The following is an 18762-nucleotide window of genomic DNA, read 5'->3' as shown; positions in this document are numbered from 1 at the left end:
GGGTCTGTAACAGACAAAAAAATCTCTTCAGATTTAGAAAATCCTTATGTGTGTACTAGGGATGTAACGATTACCGGTACAACGATCAACCGTGGTTAGTATTACCATTTAAATTGTAATTATCATGATAACCGTGTTGGATTATCGCACTTCTCCATAGAAAACACCTATGCAAAGATCTGTTTTTATGTCAAATATTTGAGTATAGTTTTAATTTATTACAATTTTAATTGTATATTCCTAATATTTGGAACCAATATTCACTTTTAAAGTCTTTGAAAAGGTTCGTTAAGCATCTTTGTGTTATTTATGCAATAAATTATATACATTTTTCAAATCTGATTTTATATTTTTTTGTGTTTTTTGTCCTTTTGTGTTGATATAGTAGGTTAAAGTGAAAAAATAATAGACAGATGAGATAAATAAAGTTGTGCTGAAAAAACAGATACCAAACATGGGTATAGTAAACATTTGTTTATATAGTATATAAAGGCAAAATCAAAAGGACTGAAAAACAGACAAAATAGGCTCAGACCACTAAGGGTTAATATTTGAATGTTTCTGCAACAGAACGTGCATTGTGCCAATTATTTTATTTTATTATTATTTTTTTAATGCAACTTGGTTAAATTATTTCAGTGTGTGTATTAGTACTTTTTGAACATTTTGAGCACAATTTCAACAATACCGCGATAATAATGATAACCGTGATAATTTTGATCACAATAATCGTGATATGAATTTTTCATATTGTTACATCCCTAATGTGTACCCTGTTTTACCTACAGAAGGGGACTAGGGCCACTGAGAAAAAAAAAAAAAGTCTAATATTTTTCTCAGAATTCTGACTTTAATCTCAAAATAATGACTTTTTTCTCATAATAATAATAATAATAATAATAATAATAATGATATATTGGACGTTTTTTTTCAGTGGGCCTAATCCTTTTCTGTATTTACCCCTAAAAGGCAAAAAATAAATTTAAAAAAATTACAAGAAGTAAATCTAAAAAAAAAAAAAAAATACAAGAAAAACACATGTGAGGTGAAAGGGACATGTATTTTACAACATTAGACCAACATAAGTGCAACAAAATTTGCAAATGGAACAAGTGAAAATGATCTGGGTAAGATTTGTTGAAATAAGATTTTCAAGATCTATCGTCTAAAAATAAGTTCTTATATCTCACTTACAAGTCACTCTTAGGGTTGTAACGATATGAAAATTTCATATCACGGTTATTGTGACCAAAATTATCACGGTTATCATTATTATCACGGTGTTATTGAAATTGTGCTCAAAATGTTCAAAAACTACTAATACACACACTAAAATAATTTAACCAAGTTGTGTTTTGAAAAAAAAAAAACAACAACAAATAAAATAATTGGCACGGCAATGAGGAGGAATAAATATTCAGTTGTGTTAACCTTACAACAGGGTTAATGAGTTCAAATACCCATAATTGTAACAGGGCATTAAATTATGTACAAATGTTTATGACTGAGAAGTTTGTGATGTGTATGTGTATTGTTTAGTTGTAATTTTGTTTTTTTTCTATTTTGTGTATGTGTGTGTTTACTCGTTACACTTGTAATGTTGCAAGTGCCTTTGTTTGTAAGGTACAGGTCTACATGTGTTTATATTTACAAGTGTATGTGTGTATATAAAACAAAGTGTTAATAAATATATTGTTAAAAAAAATAAAAAATAAAATAATTGGCACAATGTACCTTCTTTTGGCAGAAACATTCAAATATTAACCCTTAGTGGTCTGAGCCGTTTTTGTCCGTTTTTCTGTCCTTTGGATTTTGCTTTTATATACTATATAAACAAATGTTTACTATACCCATGTTTGGGATCTTTTTTTTCAGCACAACTTCATCTATACCATGTGCCTATTATTTTTTCACTTTAACCTACTATAAAAACATAAAAGGACAGAAAACACAAAAAATATATAAAATTCAGAGGCAAATTTCTGTTACTTTGAGTGACATGCTAAAGATTAATATCCCTTTATCACCATATTTATTTCTGCTTAATGATGACTCTACCTTAGAACTTTCTCTTCAGCAAAGGCGTATATTATGGGATGCTCTCACTGCAGCCAAGAAAATGTTGGCATTGAGATGGCACCTCATACTTTATCACGGCAACAAGGGATAAATTATTTTCTAGATATAGTTATGATGGAGAGGTCAGTGGCCCGGATGCATGCAGTCGAAAAACGCTTAGTATGTGGGATGGTGTTTATTTTATGGTTAAAGAAAGACTGCAACATAACTGTCTGTGACTTTCCTGATCACTATTCTGTTTATATCTGTAAATTATATTCTCTTTCATCTATATACATGTATTTGTCTTTATTGGTCTTTATTAGTTGGTTTTTGTATTCTGAGATCCAGATTGGGTTGTAACGGGGGTCGCCACTGGTTCTGTCAGGGGGGGGGGGTTAATACTTTGTGTGTCACAGAATCTTGTATTATAAAATGTGAATTTCTTTTGTATTGTACTTCTGAGATGCACAATGAAAACAAATGAAAAAAAAAAGAACAAAAAAAAAAAAAAAAAAATATATATATATATATATATATATATACAGGGTGGGGAAGCAAAATTTACAATGAACATTTAGTTGTTTTTTTCTCAGCAGGCACTACGTCAATTGTTTTGAAACCAAACATGTATTGATGTCATAATCATACCTAACACTATTATCCATACCTTTTCAGAAACTTTTGCCCATATGAGTAATCAGGAAAGCAAACGTCAAAGAGTGTGTGATTTGCTGAATGCACTCGTCACACCAAAGGAGATTTCAAAAATAGTTGGAGTGTCCATAAAGACTGTTTATAATGGAAAGAAGAGAATGACTATGAGCAAAACTATCACGAGAAAGTCTGGAAGATACTATTAAAGAAGAATAGGAGAAGTTGTCACCCGAATATTTGAGGAACACTTGCGCAAGTTTCAGGAAGCGTGTGAAGGCAGTTATTGAGAAAGAAGGAGGACACATAGAATAAAAACATTTTCTATTATGTCAATTTTCTTGTGGCAGATAAATTCTCATGACTTTCAATAAACTAATTGATCCTACACTGTCTTTCAATCCCTGCCTCAAAATATTGTAAATTTTGCTTCCCCACTCTGTGTATATATATATATATATATATATATATATATATATATATATATATATATATATATATATATATATATATATATATATGTATACATATATAAGTTCAATTTGAAAAATGTATATAATTTATTGCATTAATAACACACAGATGCTTAACGATCCTTTTCAAAGACTTTAAAAGTGAATATTGGTTCCAAATATTATGTATGTAAAATTCAAATTGTAATAAATGAAAACTATATTCAAATATTTGACATAAAAGCACATCTTTACATAGGGTTTTCTCCCCTAAAAGTGCGATAATCAAACACAATTATCATGATAATTAGAATTTAAACGATAACACTAACCATCTGCAATTTATCGTTTATACCGGTAATCGTTACATCCCTAGTCATTCTTTCAGTGATTATGTCTTATTTTAAATGTGATAAGATATTTGGAGTAGAAATGAGAAAAAAAAAACACTTGGTAAGATTTAGGTTTTTGCAGTGTACTGAACCAGGAGCTGTAGTTTCTAATCTGTCTGGTCAAATCTCTAAAACCAGAACCGGACTAGACAGACAGAACCCTAAAGCGTGTCCTCCTGTGGGTCCAACTCACCGATGTTGTACTCCTGGACCTGGCTGATGTACCCGTACAGAGGACAGTGACCGAAAAGAACCAGCATGACCGGACTGGCCCCGTCCTGGAGGGGGGGCACGATGTGGGCGGAGTGTCCCACCACCGCGTACTGGTCCTTGGCTCGTGGGCTCAGGAGGACCCAGGTCTGGTTCTGGATGTGGAAAACCCACAGCTGACTGGACACGTTTCCAGTGGAGTCGATCTTTCCTCCGTACATGTAGATCTTCCCCTGAAGAAGAAGAAGAAGATTTATGAGTAAAGGTCAAAGCTAAAACAAGACTTTTTAAGACATTTGTGAATGTAAAATGGTGTAAAAATCACAGCTGGGATGCACTTTGACTCAATCACTATATGGACAAAAGTATTGGGACACGCTGAATTCAGGTGTTTCTTTTCTAACAGGGGTCTGGAATACAAAAAAATTATGACTAATGACAGAATATAGTTTTATATTGGGATAAATATTCTATTATTAGTTTGGTTTAAATTGTTATACTTTGTGTGTCACAAAATCCTCTATTCTAAAATGTAAATTTCTTTCTCTTTTTTTAGTATTGTACTTTTGGAGATGCACAATGAAAATAAACAAAAAAATGATAAAAAAAAAAAAAAGAACTAAAAATGTAACTAAAGTAAATGCAGCTTTGTAGAAGTAATGCCACCTTCATAATCCAACCTGAAAAAACACATTTAAGTCTTTTTTTTAAAGTCTGAAATGGTGATTGTTTCGAATTTACATGTTTTAAATCGGGTGTATAACATTAAAAAAAAGGAAAATGTCCAGTGGTGAACATTACATTAACCCTTTCATGCATGAATTATGAGAACCTTAATCAAGATTTTTTTTCCTGCATGTTTTTATTCATCTTTGGGCATGGAAAAAATAAATAAATAAATAAATGTGATTTTTTTTTTTTTTTTTTTTACCTATTTTTCATGGAGTTAAAAAAATGTCCACTCAGCTGGACACCATGCATTTCATTTTAGAAGCAAAGAAACATGCATTTACTGATATACAGTGGGAAAACTATGAAATAAAATCGCTTTTAATGCTGCTAATTTGACATTTTCTCACATTTTAACATACCTGCATGGAGATAATACGCAAAAAAAAAACCAAAAAAACTTTTTGTTTAAAAAAACAAAACTGTTAATTACAGTCTAATAACAATTGCCATATTTTTTTTTTTACACTCAAACATGTTATTACAGATCAGATTTATCTGGAACAGCAGAGTTACAGTAATGGTATGAATGTCAGTGTATGGGATGATGCATAAGTGTCCACTGTGTTGGCTGATATGGAACTAAAACAACAAAACCCATGAATATACAAGAGAACACCTTTGAACAGCTGTCCACTGGAGTGACCAGTATGCACGAAAGGGTTAAAAAGATGATTTATTTTACAAAGACTGTTGCTTTTATTGCAATAAAAAACACATATAAACACTATGAACAAGTGCAGAAAATGGCTGAACTTGACCCAAAGCTATAATTTAATCAGAAAATTCAAGTCAGACAGTAAATGACTTTGGATCATTCTTAACTTTACATGAGAAAAAGGAAATAAAGCCGAATAAAAGCGACTTTCAAAGGCATAATAATCCCGTAGTGATGATAAATTATCCTTCTAATCAAAGCTAATAATGAAGTTTAAACATTCACACAGGCTGAGACATTTCCCAAACCTTCATTCCATGACCTTCCAAATGTCCTTGAGTTTTAATAAGAAACCCGTTTTTTATTCCAGAACATTCCCTCTCATCTGTGAGGGTTGAAAACAGCCTGGAGGTCAGACAGAATAATGTCTGCGGATAATACGAGTCTGGCATTTTAGCTCTTTGAGTTCAACAGTGGACATGGTTAACCTTTACGCTGCGAGAACATACAGATGGTATCAAACAGAAAAACTTTGGTGTTGTTTTTATGGCAGCGAAACTCTAAAATAATTATAAAAGTCATGCACAACTTTGCTTATCGATTTAATATGTGACATTTCAGCCGATTCAACCCTCAGCAGGGATGTATATTCCACCAATAAGCAACACTGTGTCCACAGCTTAATCTGATTTATCTGTTTTTATTGGTTTTGACTGTTTTTGTGTTGTTCTTAATTTCTGCATTGGCACTTTTAATATGTCTGTAAAGCACTTTGGGCATCGTTGGTTGTTGTAAATGTGCTATACAAATAAATTTGACCTTCACCTTAATCCATCTGAGCCTTCATCTAAAGCAGCCGTCACAGATTTAACCCTATAACGCCAAACGTATCATTTTTGATACATGAGTTTTGAAGCCCTCTACATGATCAGTGTGATTTTTTTTTTTTCTCAAAAAACCTGATGTATACAATTAGATACATGCAATACACAGATAATCCACCAGGGGGAGGAATTCCTTCACCAGAGGCCTTTCCAGTGACACTACAAGATTAAAAGGAAGATTGAAGGAGCCCCTAGTCATTATTTAACGAGAATAAAGTCGTTATATTTCGAGAATAAAGTCATAATATAATGAGAAGTTGTACCTAATCATTGATGTTGAACTTGGAACATTTAGTGCAGTTCTGCTTTCATTAGTCTATCTTCTATCAACACATCAGTTTCAGGACTTGGAAGAGTTTGCACACATTTGGGTCTGTTGTAAGAATCGAATTGATTTGTAGCAAATTACTTCTTTTGTGGAGGAGAAACTGGTGAAGTGTTCAGCTGTAGGCTATCAGTGGAAACACCAGAGAACTAAACACAGAGGGTTTGTGTTTCTGAACAAACTGTGGGGATTCTACTGGGAGATTTGGAGTCCAACAGAAGGGAAAGTTACTGCTTCGCTTGTTGCATTCGCGGTAAAACCGGAAACTGTGTCGAATTTTCAAAATATTACAAGTTTAATCTCATAAAAGTACGACTTTATTCTCATTAAATAATGAGTTTATTCTCATTAACGACTTTATTCTCGTTAAATAATGACTTTATTCTCATTAATTAACGACTTTATTCTCGTTAAATAATGACTTTATTCTCATTAATTAACGACTTTATTCTCGTTAAATAATGAGTTTTTTAAAACTACGACTATATTCTCATTAATTAACGACTTTATTCTCCTTAATGACTTTATTCTCATTAATTAACGACTTTATTCTCGTTAAATAATGACTTTTTTTAAAACTACGACTTTATTCTCATTAATTAATGACTTTATTCTCGTTAATGACTTTATTGTCATTAATTAATGACTTTATTCTTGTTAATGACGTTATTCTCATTAATTAACGACTTTATTCTCGTTAAATAATGACTTTTTTTAAAACTACGACTTTATTCTCATTAATTAATGACTTTATTCTCGTTAATGACTTTATTGTCATTAATTAATGACTTTATTCTTGTTAATGACTTCATTCTCATTAATTAACGACTTTATTCTTGTTAAATAATGAGTTTATTCTCATTAATTAACGACTTTATTCTCGTTAAATAATGAGTTTTTTAAAACTACGACTATATTCTCATTAATTAACAACTTTATTCCCGTTAAATAATGAGTTTTTTAAAACTACAACTTTATTCTCATTAATTAACAACTTTATTCTCCTTAATGACTTTATTCTCATTAATTAACGACTTTATTCTCGTTAAATAATGACTTTTTTTTAAAACTACGACTTTATTCTCATTAATTAACGACTTTATTCTCGTTAATGACTTTATTCTCATTAATTAACGACTTTATTCTCGTTAATGACTTTATTCTCATTAATTAACGACTTTATTCTCGTTAAATAATGAGTTTATTCTCATTAATTAACGACTTTATTCTCGTTAAATAATGAGTTTTTTAAAACTACGACTATATTCTCATTAATTAACGACTTTATTCTCCTTAATGACTTTATTCTCATTAACAACTTTATTCTCGTTAAATAACGACTTTTTTTAAAACTACGACTTTATTCTCATTAATTAACGACTTTATTCTCGTTAAATAATGACTTTTTTAAAACTACGACTTTATTCTCATTAATTAACGACTTTATTCTCGTTAATGACTTTATTCTCATTAATTAACGACTTTATTCTCGTTAATGACTTTATTCTCATTAATTAACGACTTTATTCTCATTAATTAGCAACTTTATTCTCGTTAAATGACTTTTTTTTAAACTACGACTTTATTCTCATTAAATAATGACTTTATTCTCGTAGTGACAAGCTGTTGTTTTTTCTTATGTGGCCTTAATACGCCGTCGTAATTATTTATACGTTGTTATGATTGTTTTTTACTGGTCTGACCCACTTCAGATTGAATTGACCTAAAATGATTTTCACATCCTTGATTGTTAATATCTTCATTATAATTTTTGCATTTCACAAATTCATCCGAGGGGCCGGATTGAAACCTTTGGCGGGCCGGTTCTGGCCCCCGGGCCGCATGTTTGACACCTGTCTATTAGAAGAATGACTGGTGCAGTTCACAGGTTTTTACTCCAAACTTCACTTCATCACTTTAAACAACAACAGTGACGCTTTTCCGCTGTAGAAAATGTATTATTCACTCGTTCATCCTTCATCTACAGGGTGGGGAAGCAAAATTTACAATATTTTGAGGCAGGGATTGAAAGACAGTGTATGACCAATTAGTTTATTGAAAGTCATGAAAATTTATTTGCCACAAGAAAATTGACATAATAGAAAATGTTTTTATTCTATGTGTCCTCCTTCTTTCTCAATAACTGCCTTCACACGCTTCCTGAAACTTGCGCAAGTGTTCCTCAAATATTGGGGTGACAACTTCTCCCATTCTTCTTTAATAGTATCTTCCAGACTTTCTCGTAATAGTTTTTCTCATAGTCATTCTCTTCTTTCCATTATAAACAGTCTTTATGGACACTCCAACTATTTTTGAAATCTCCTTTGGTGTGACGAGTGCATTCAGCAAATCACACACTCTTTGACGTTTGCTTTCCTGATTACTCATATGGGCAAAAGTTTCTGAAAAGGTATGGATAATAGTGTTAGGTATGATTATGACATCAATATATGTTTGGTTTCAAAACAATTGACGTAGTGCCTGCTGAGAAAAAACAACTAAATGTTCATTGTAAATTTTGCTTCCCCACCCTGTACAGTCTGAGATGGAGCTTTTTATTAAGCACCCAAACTGCAACATCATCCTCAGCCGTGAGACGTAACATCAATTCGATTAGGCGTCAACTCGGGTTTGATTTCAGATTTGTCTTTGGAGCTTACATTGGCAAAGCAGACACATTCGCACACTGTGATGCAATCTGTGCATTACAAACAGTCTGCAGCTCAAACCACAGAGCGCGCACACACACACACACACACACACACACACACTGCGTCTTCCTCTGAATTTATTATTCCATCAGCGGCTCCTGACAGTCTTTTGGCTGAGAAGAAGCTGCTTCACCACTTCACTGCAGCGTATCAAAACCCACAGATTTATACATTAGTTCCAGACAATGACCAGACACCACTGAAAGCACAAAGAGAAGGACATGGACGAGTGGACGAGTGGACGTGGATGTGTGTTTCCTGGTGTTTCTGCTCGTGCCTGTGTTTAATTGACTGCTTGTGTGTCCTTTTCTCTTTAAAAGACATGACTCTGCACAAACAGACTTATGTGAGCTCAGCTATAAATAGAAACCCAGCGCTGAGTGGCTTTGGTCTGAATGTGCATCCTGCTTTGTGTCGGTACCTCGTGCAGAGCCAGGGAGTGTCCATATCTGGGCGTGACGGTGTTGACCGAGGGGTCAAGGGTCAACCACCTCCGGGTGCTGAGGTTATAGCTGCAGAAAGAGGACAGAAGACGACGGTCAGCGGGACAGTTTAGGAAAATGGAAGAGCAACGAGCATGGACTGTCATTTTTATTAAGTTAAGTTTAGTTAAGATAAGACAAGTTAAGACCAGACAAGACAAGTTAAGTTTAATTAAGACAAGATAAGACAAGTTAAGTTAAGTTAAGACAAGATAAGACAAGTTAATTTAAGTTAAGACAAGATAAGATTAGACAAGTTAAGACAAGATAAGACAAGTTAAGTTTTAATTAAGACAAGTTAAGACAAGATAAAACAAGTTAAGTTTAATTAAGACAAGATAAGACAAGATAAAACAAGTTAAGTTTAATTAAGACAAGTTAAGACAAGATAAAACAAGTTAAGTTTAATTAAGACAAGAAAAGTTAAGACAAGATAAAACAAGTTACGTTTAATTAAGACAAGTTAAGACAAGATAAAACAAGTTAAGTTTAATTAAGACAAGTTAAGTTAAGACAAGATAAAACAAGTTAAGTTTAATTAAGACAAGATAAGTTAAGACAAGATAAAACAAGTTACGTTTAATTAAGACAAGTTAAGACAAGATAAAACAAGTTAAGTTTAATTAAGACAAGTTAAGTTAAGACAAGATAAAACAAGTTAAGTTTAATTAAGTCAAGTTAAGTTAAGACAAGATAAAACGAGTTAAGTTTAATTAAGACAAGTTAAGTTAAGACAAGATAAGACAAGTTAAGTTTAATTAAGACAAGTTAAGACAAGATAAAACAAGTTAAGTTTAATTAAGACAAGTTAAGACAAGATAAGACAACTTAAGTTTAACTAAGACAAGATAAGTTACGTTAAGACAAGATAAGACAAGTTAAGACAAGATAAGACAAGTTAAGACAAGTTAAGTTAAGACAAGATAAGACAAGTTAAGTTAAGACAAGATAAGACAAGTTAAGTTTAATTAAGACAAGTTAAGTTAAGACAAGATAAAACAAGTTAAGTTTAATTAAGACAAGTTAAGTTAAGACAAGATAAGACACGTTAAGTTTAATTAAGACAAGATACGTTAAGTTAAGAAAAGGTTAGACAAGTTAAGTTTAATTAGGACAAGACAAGATAAGTTAAGACAAGATAGTTTAGTTTAGACAAGATAAGACAAGTTATGTTTAGTCAAGACAATATAAGTTAAGACAAGATAAGATAAGTTTAGTTAACACAAGCTAAGACAAGCATACTTAAGTTAAGACAAGATAAGACAAGTTAGTTTAGTTAAGACAACATAAGACAAGTTAAGACAAGATAAGTTAAGTTTAGTTAAGACAAGATAAGACAAGTTAAGTTTAATTAAGACAAGTTAAGTTAAGACAAGATAAGTCAAGTTAACTTTAGTTAAAACAAGATAAGGGTACTTAAGTTAAGACAAGTTAAGTTTAGTTAAGACAAGATAAGTTAAGTAAAGACAAGATAAGAAAAGTTAACTTCAGACGAGATAAGTTAAGTTTAGTTCAGACATGATAAGACAAGTTAAGTTTAATTAAGACAAGTTAAGTTAAGACAAGATAAGTCAAGTTAAGTTTAGTTTAGTTAAAACAAGATAAGCGTACTTAAGTTAAGACAAGTTAAGTTTAGTTAAGACAAGATAAGACAAGCGTACTTAAGTTAAGACAAGATAAGACAAGTTAGTTTAGTTAAGACAAGATAAAACAAGTTATGTTTAGTGAAGACAAGACAAGTTAAGACAAGATAAGACAATTTAAGCGAAGACAAGATAAGACAAGTTATGTTTAGTCAAGACAAGATAAGTTAAGTAAAGACAAGATAAGAAAAGTTAACTTAAGACGAGGTAAGTTAAGTTTAGTTAAGACAAGACGAGAAAAGTTAAGACAAGATAAGACAAGTTAAGTTAAGCTAAGACAAGATAATACAAGTTAAGTTTAATTAAGATAAGACAAGTGTACTTAAGTTAAGACAAGATAAGACAAGTTAAGTTTAGACAAGTTAAGACAAGTGCAGTTTAGTTAAGACAAGTTAAGACTTTAGTTAAATTAATATTTTTTTTAATTTTAAAAATGCTTAATTCTAATTCTCTATTATCTAAATATTTATATAAATACCAAATTTCTCATTTTCCTCAGTTTATATTTCAGTCTCACTTGTATTTTTTGTCTACCTGTCTTTCTCTTGCACTGGTGTGTTGTATGTTGCTTCTGTCGACTTCATTGTCAGTATTGTTATTAAAAAAAAAGTCCCCCTTTTTCATCACTCTCAGCCCATCACCTCAAAAAACAGAAACAACAGGACAAAAAAAAGGTGTGAACCTACAATATAACGGTCCGATCTGGATTTGAAGAACTAAAATCGATAAATAACCAGATTCTCTCCTTCAGCTGAAGGAGGAGCAGTCGTCTAAGTGTTCAGACTTCTACTAAATGAAAAACATGTTGTATATTGTGATTAAAAAAAAAAGTCCATTTTCCAACTAAGACAAAGCTGATAAATGGACATCATGGTCAAAATAAACTAATTACTTTCTGGAAATGGGTGTTTACTGTGGAAGTTGTACCTCAAATAGAACAAACGGCTCCCTCTGTTCATGTAAAACCACTGTTAAACTAGTGATAAGGCATTAAATGTGAATCACAGGCTCCACCTCAAGCCAAAAGGAAAATTATAACTTCGGCGAGCGCCAAAAAGTCTCTTAGAGAGCAGTAAACAGCGGCTCCAAATTGGCCAGTTTTTGCATCTTTAATTCCTTTTGTGTCCTGGATAATAAAACATCACAGAGCGGCTAAACTGCATGTTTGCGAGGGCAGCTGTAAAAGGCTGTTGCGTTGTGAAGCACTAATGGGCTGGATCACCATAAAGCCCTGCACATAGTTAGTGTCACAACAGGCCGGCAGTAATCACACCACCAATGGGTTCGGTCGCACTAACAGTTCCACGAAGCTGCACTTAAAGTATGGGCGCTTACATCAGCGTCCTGACATGTTCGCACGAAGAAAATACACACAGACCAGGTTTGGTACGAGGGGGAAAGGATAAGATAAAGAAGATCTAAGGAGAAGAAGTGAAGAAGACGACCAGATATGTCAGTTAGAGTTTTAAGGTAAGGGAAGATAAGGTAAGGTAAGATAAGACAAAAAAGTAACATAAGAAAAGTCAGATAAAATAAGGAAAAATAAGATAAGACAAAAAAAGTAACATAAGAAAAGTCAGATAAAATAAGGAAAATAAGATAAGATAAAAACAGTAAGACAAGATAAGGTAAAATAAGATAAGACAAAAAAAGTAACAGAAGATAAGTCCGATAAAATAAGAAAAAATAAGACAAAAGAAAAAAAGTAACATAAGAAAAGTCAGATAAGGAAAAATAAGATAAGACAAGATAAGATAAGATAAGATAGGACAAAAAAGTAACATAAGAAAAGTCAGATAAAGTAAGGAAAAATAAGATAAGATAAAAACAGTAAGACAAGATAAGGCAAAATAAGATAAGACAAAAAAAGTAACAGAAGATAAGTCCGATAAAATAAGGAAAAATAAGAAAAGACAAAAAAGTAACATAAGAAAAGTCAGATAAGGAAAAATAAGATAAGATAAGATAAGATAAGTTAAGATAAGATAAGACAAAAAAGGAACATAAGAAAAGTCAGATAAAATAAGGAAAATAAGATAAGATAAAAACAGTAAGACAAGATAAGGTGAAATAAGACAAAAGTAACAGAAGATAAGTCTAAATAAAATAAGGAAAAATGGGATAAGATTAAAAAAGTAAGAAAAGTTAAGGTAAAATAAGATAAGACAAAAAAGTAACATAAGATAAGTCAGATAAAATAAGAAAAGATAAGACAAGATAATATAAGATTAAAAAAGTAAGATAAGATAAGGTAAAATAAGATAAGACCAAAAAGTAACACAAGTCAGGTAAAATAAGGAAAAAATAAGATGAGATAAGATAAAAAAAAAAAAGTAAGATAAGATATGGTAAGATAAGGTAAGACAAAAAAGAAAGATAGGATAAATAAGATAAGACAAAATAAGACAAGATAAGATAAGACAAAAAAGGTACAATAAGTAAGATAAGGTAAATAAGATAAGGTAAAGTAAGATAGGGTAAGATAAGACAAAAAAGTAAGATAAGTTAGATAAGGTATGATAGGCTAAGATAAGATAAGATACACTGCAAAAATATAAATCTTACCAAGTGTATTTTTCCCCTTTCTAGTCAAAATATCTCATCACACTTAAGACATAATCACCTAAACTTTTTAATGAGATTTAATAACTTATTTTTAGACAGTAGGTCTGGAAAATCTTATTTCAAGAAAAGAAAGAAAGCCAAGGAACAGCGGAGGTAATGTTTTTGTCGGGGTTTGTCTGTCTGTCTGTCTGTCTGTCTGTCTGTTTGTTTGTTTGTTTGTTTGTTTGTTTGTTAGCAAGATAACTCAAAAAGTTATGGACAGATTTTGATGACATTTTCAGGAAATGTTGATAGTGGCAAAAGGAACAAATGATTACATTTTGAGAAAAAAAAAACCTCATCACTTACTGAAAATAATATCGTATTTTTATAAGATTAGAATCGTAATATTTTGAAAATGATTTCGCAATAGTGCGATAAAAAGTCACAATTTAGAAATTGTAAGCCTTAAACCTTGTTGATTACAGTGAATGCAACAAGAGATGCAACGCAGCAACTTTCACTTCTGTTGGACCGGACGACTAATGCTAACGTGTTGATGGTGGGCGGGGCTAGTAGGCTCAGTATTTGGCTGTGCGTAAACCCCAAATAAAAGTAAAACCTCACTAAATGTTCAAAGTTTTCCATTATGTGCCCAGTGAGTACGACTGTACTCTTGTAAATTATGATATTTTTCACATCTGTTTTTAAATTTTTATTATTTAGTAATTCTTATTATATAATTTCATTATTACCTCCGCCAAGGAGGTTATGTTTTTGCCAGGGTTTGTTTGTTTGTCTGTCTGTCTGTTTGTTTGTTTGTTTGTTTGTTTGTTTGTCTGTCCGTTAGTGTGCAACATAACTCAAAAAGTTATGGACAGATTTGGATGAAATTTTCAGGGTTTGTTGGAAATGGGATAAGGAAGAAATTATTAAATTTTGGTGGTGATCGGGGGTGGGGGGGCCCACGGGGGGGGGGGCACTGATCAGCCTTGGCGGAGGTCTGCGCTCTCCGAGTGCTTCTAGTTCTCATAATATCATGGCTTTATTCTCGAAATATGACAACTTTAATCTAATTAATGTTATTATCTTTGTTAAATTATGAAGGTTTTTTTTTTTTTTTTACTATTTTGTATTCTATTTTCTTATTTTACTTTTTTAATTTTACATTCCCTCTATTGTTACGTTCTTGCGTATAGTTTTTTTTAATTCATATTGTTACACTCCTTATTCCATTGAACACAATGACAATAAAAGGCTATTCTGATTCTTATTTCACGTCTCTATAACTTATTTCACAATTAATTGTTTGATTTCCTGCTTCTGTCTGAACCAACACAGTGAGTTATTTCCTGGTTCAACAGAGGTTAAGTAAATGAATAAAACATCTGAATCCTGTGTAAACCAAACAACCTCCTATAAGGACACGACAAATATCAGTCTACTGCAGTGTTTTTCAACCTTGGGGTCGGGACCGCATGTGGGGTCGCCTGGAATTCAAATGGGGTCGCCTGAAATTTTTAGTAAGTAATAAAAATTTGTAAAAACTTGCTAATAAAAAAATATATGGTGAGTTGAGAGGGACAATCACAATACAAAAAAACATGACAAACTGAGTCTGAAACTGAAGCACTGTGGTTCTGTTTATCTGTCAAATGTTCATTGTGGTCGGTTTCAGATGCTGCAGCTCTTTCATAATTCATAGTTTGAGTTCTTGTTTGTTCAGTATTAATTGTCAGCCTTGTAAATCCAAGCTGGACTGACTGTACATATCCTGACCAAGGAAAATCAAATTCTCACTTTGTGCAGTAATCTACACCTGGCTTTTCTGCCTCCGTCCATAATAATATACATCATTTAGTTGATATTTTATACGACATTTAGGCTATATAGCCTAAATATAGCCTAAAATTAACGTTTATTTGCAACATAGTGTAGCAAATTATTACATGATCAAAAAGAAATTAATTTTAGCAAAAGAAAAAAAGTCTTTGTTTTGAATGTCTGGGGTCGCCAGAAATGTGTGATGTTAAAATGGAGTCACAAGCCAAAAAAGGTTGGGAAGCACTGGTCTACTGTGTTTCTTATGACTTTAAACATCAATGCCACTTATTTAGGACAGACTTCAACCGTCACAAAAAGGAAGAAAATGACTCAATTGTCACATTAAACTAAGAAAAGAAGCGTTACGTGGGCCGTCAGTCACGATTATTGCATAATAGTGTGATTGTGATCATTTAAGGCGGTGATCATTATTGTGAATAATTGAGTTCCCATTCATGTGCATAAAAACAGAAACATCAGAATTCTGTATTATCATGCTGTTTTTGTTTTTTTTTTTTGCAACACCTCCATTGTCTTTCATTCACTCCAGCAGTATTATTAAAGGTTTGACTGATACTTTTTTAATGAAATCACCTTGATTTTAAAAGTTTAACATCAGCTGAGTGGAGAATTAGTAAACTGATGACTATTTATCTTGACCTATTAACCTTTAATATTCACCGCATTTGGTAAAATACGGCTGGTATGTTCTAATTCTACCTCTACAATGACACAAACCAACAGATTCTCCTGTTTTGGAGACTTTATTAATGGACTTTTGTATATTTAAGTCACAGTTTCCCAAATGTTTTCAGTTTAAAACACAAAAAACAAAATGAGTATGTCATGAGTTATTATAAATCTACATTTTATTGACTCATCTACTGTTAAAACATAGTCTGAGTCTGTGGAAGTCTCTTTCATTGAATCGTTTAGGTTGTTTTAATTTTGTCATCTCTTATCTTGCTTTTGTCTTTTACACCTGAGGCTCCTCAGTATTTAGTAGTAGTAATTTATTCGTCCATTTAACAGAACACGATATATACCTACATACAGTTTGGATTTCTACATTAAACATGAGTGAAAAGGCAAGCAACAGCTTGTTTATGCCTACCCTATTTACAAAAAGGAAAGTTCCAGAAACAAAACAGGATAACAAGACAGTGCCATTTTAAACAATAATAAAAATAAAACAAATAATACAATCCAAGCAAAATTTAAAATCTTTCACATGACTTAGAGATGAACATTTATAAACTTTTCCAGAGAACACATTTATTTTTGTTTTATTCAGAAATATTAATTCTACATTATTATTATTATTATTATTATTATTATTATTATCATTATTATTATTATTATTATTATTATTATTATTATTATTATTATTATTATTATTATTATTATTATTATTATCATTATCTTACTATAGTATTATAACAGGTATGTTATTATATTATCATCATTACCATATTATTATTATTTTGTTATATTATTAATAGTTATATTATTTTCATTATCATATTATTGTTATTTCATTCATTACATTATTATATTATATATTGTCTTATCTTATATTATTATAATCGTGTTATCGTCGTCGTCATTAATTATTATTATGATCATGACCTTTCTTTTTTAATCAATGACTAAGTGCTAATGCACTAATGCTAATGCTAGGTGCTATATGCGTTAGAATGGGTAAAAATGCAGCGCCAAAATGTCCATATGGGGATAATAAATGGACAAAACCTTAACCTTGTAATCTTTATTGCTATATATTTTCTAATTTAGATAATGATCCAATCCCCCTGTGTTTGGGAAAGACAGATTCAAACAATCACATATAATATTTAACCCTTTGCAAAAGCAGAAAGTCTTCATATGTTCCAATAAATACCAATAAATTACCTTTTTTTTTGCTTTAAGTGCAACATTATTGTTAGGCTCTTACTATAACAGTGGCATAAAATCGCTTCTCCTTGGCTTACTTAAGTGTATTAGTAATAAACATAATCGGAAATTGTGTCATATTTTAACATTCTGTGCCCAAAAAAATATACTACTACACTGGACTTAAAAAAACCCTACTATTTCTGGATGGAGGACGCTAATACTAAAGCACATTCCACTTGACTTTGCGACATGCTTGGCACATTCTAAGATCGACATATTCGACATCGACATTTCTTGGACTACACTGAATGAAATGTGTCCTCAGTTCTGTCTCGAACTTTCATCTGCTCTGAAATGGACTTTTATTGTATTATACAGACATGAATGTGATGGGAATCTGTCTGTATGCTGACTGTAAATCTCTGTTTTTGTTTTGACTGTGGTGCTGAGCTGTTCTGTTTTGTGTTGTTTTGAAAAATGAAAATTTAATAAATATATTCTTAAAAAAAAAAAAAACTGGCACAAAATGAAGATAAATGATATTTAGGTTTAACCCTCCCGTATCCGGGTGCGCCTTTTAGGCACACTTTGCACTTCGTATTAAAAAAACTCATATTATTTTTCACAATTTAAATAAGGTTAGAATTCAAAAGTTGTTCATTTTTGCATGATCTTTAAAATTCTGGCCACCAACTAAAATGTGCACATTGTAAACAAAAGAAAATTACCAGACTAGCATCTGTCTCTCAAGTGTGCCTAAAACGCACTATTTCTTCCATTTGATATGTATGATTAGGGCTGACCTTGATTTACAAAAATAAAATCAAATTAGAGCAGAAAAATAAATCAATATATAATATTGAATGGTTTGATTTATAGGTGTGCATTTTACGCACACTTGGTGACAGATGCTAGTATTTTTGAACATTTGACCTAGCGCCAAAAATAATTATGCAAATTAACCAGTGTTGGAGTTAATCATTGAAATATGCCAGGATGAAAAAATCTAATAATATGTGATCCACTTTTTATGTAGTATATTGAAAAAAAAATATTTTTTTGTGTTTTTTGCATCCAAAAAAATGGTTTGTTTACATTACAAACACGGCATTTGAAGGGTTAAAAAACGTGACAATTATTGAGTATTTGGTATTTTTATTTACGGCTCAAGTTGATGAAATAGAAAAAAGTGTAAAAGAATTAAAAACAAACTGTATGAAAATTTTTTTGACATTATTCCACAGCTGTGCCAAAAAGGCACACTTGGTGTTTAGTAAGGGCCTTCCTGGACGGGATACCG

General features: G+C 31.6%; 1 protein-coding gene across 1 annotated transcript in view; it reads right to left on the bottom strand.

Annotated features, from left to right (window-relative positions):
* atrn (attractin) overlaps nucleotides 1–18762 on the bottom strand; it is a 607345-nt gene that overhangs the window by 428706 nt on the left and 159877 nt on the right. The window contains exons 7-8 of the mRNA XM_030126085.1: nucleotides 9495–9585; nucleotides 3750–3999 (exon numbers count right to left, since the gene is read on the bottom strand). Of these exons, the coding sequence (XP_029981945.1) occupies nucleotides 3750–3999; nucleotides 9495–9585 (341 nt within the window). The remainder of the gene's footprint in view (nucleotides 1–3749; nucleotides 4000–9494; nucleotides 9586–18762) is intronic.

The sequence above is a fragment of the Sphaeramia orbicularis genome, chromosome 22, assembly GCF_902148855.1.
Source record: "Sphaeramia orbicularis chromosome 22, fSphaOr1.1, whole genome shotgun sequence".
NCBI lineage: Eukaryota > Metazoa > Chordata > Actinopteri > Kurtiformes > Apogonidae > Sphaeramia > Sphaeramia orbicularis.
Note: the sequence above shows the minus strand (reverse complement) of the source record. Positions and strands in the feature narration are given on the sequence as shown.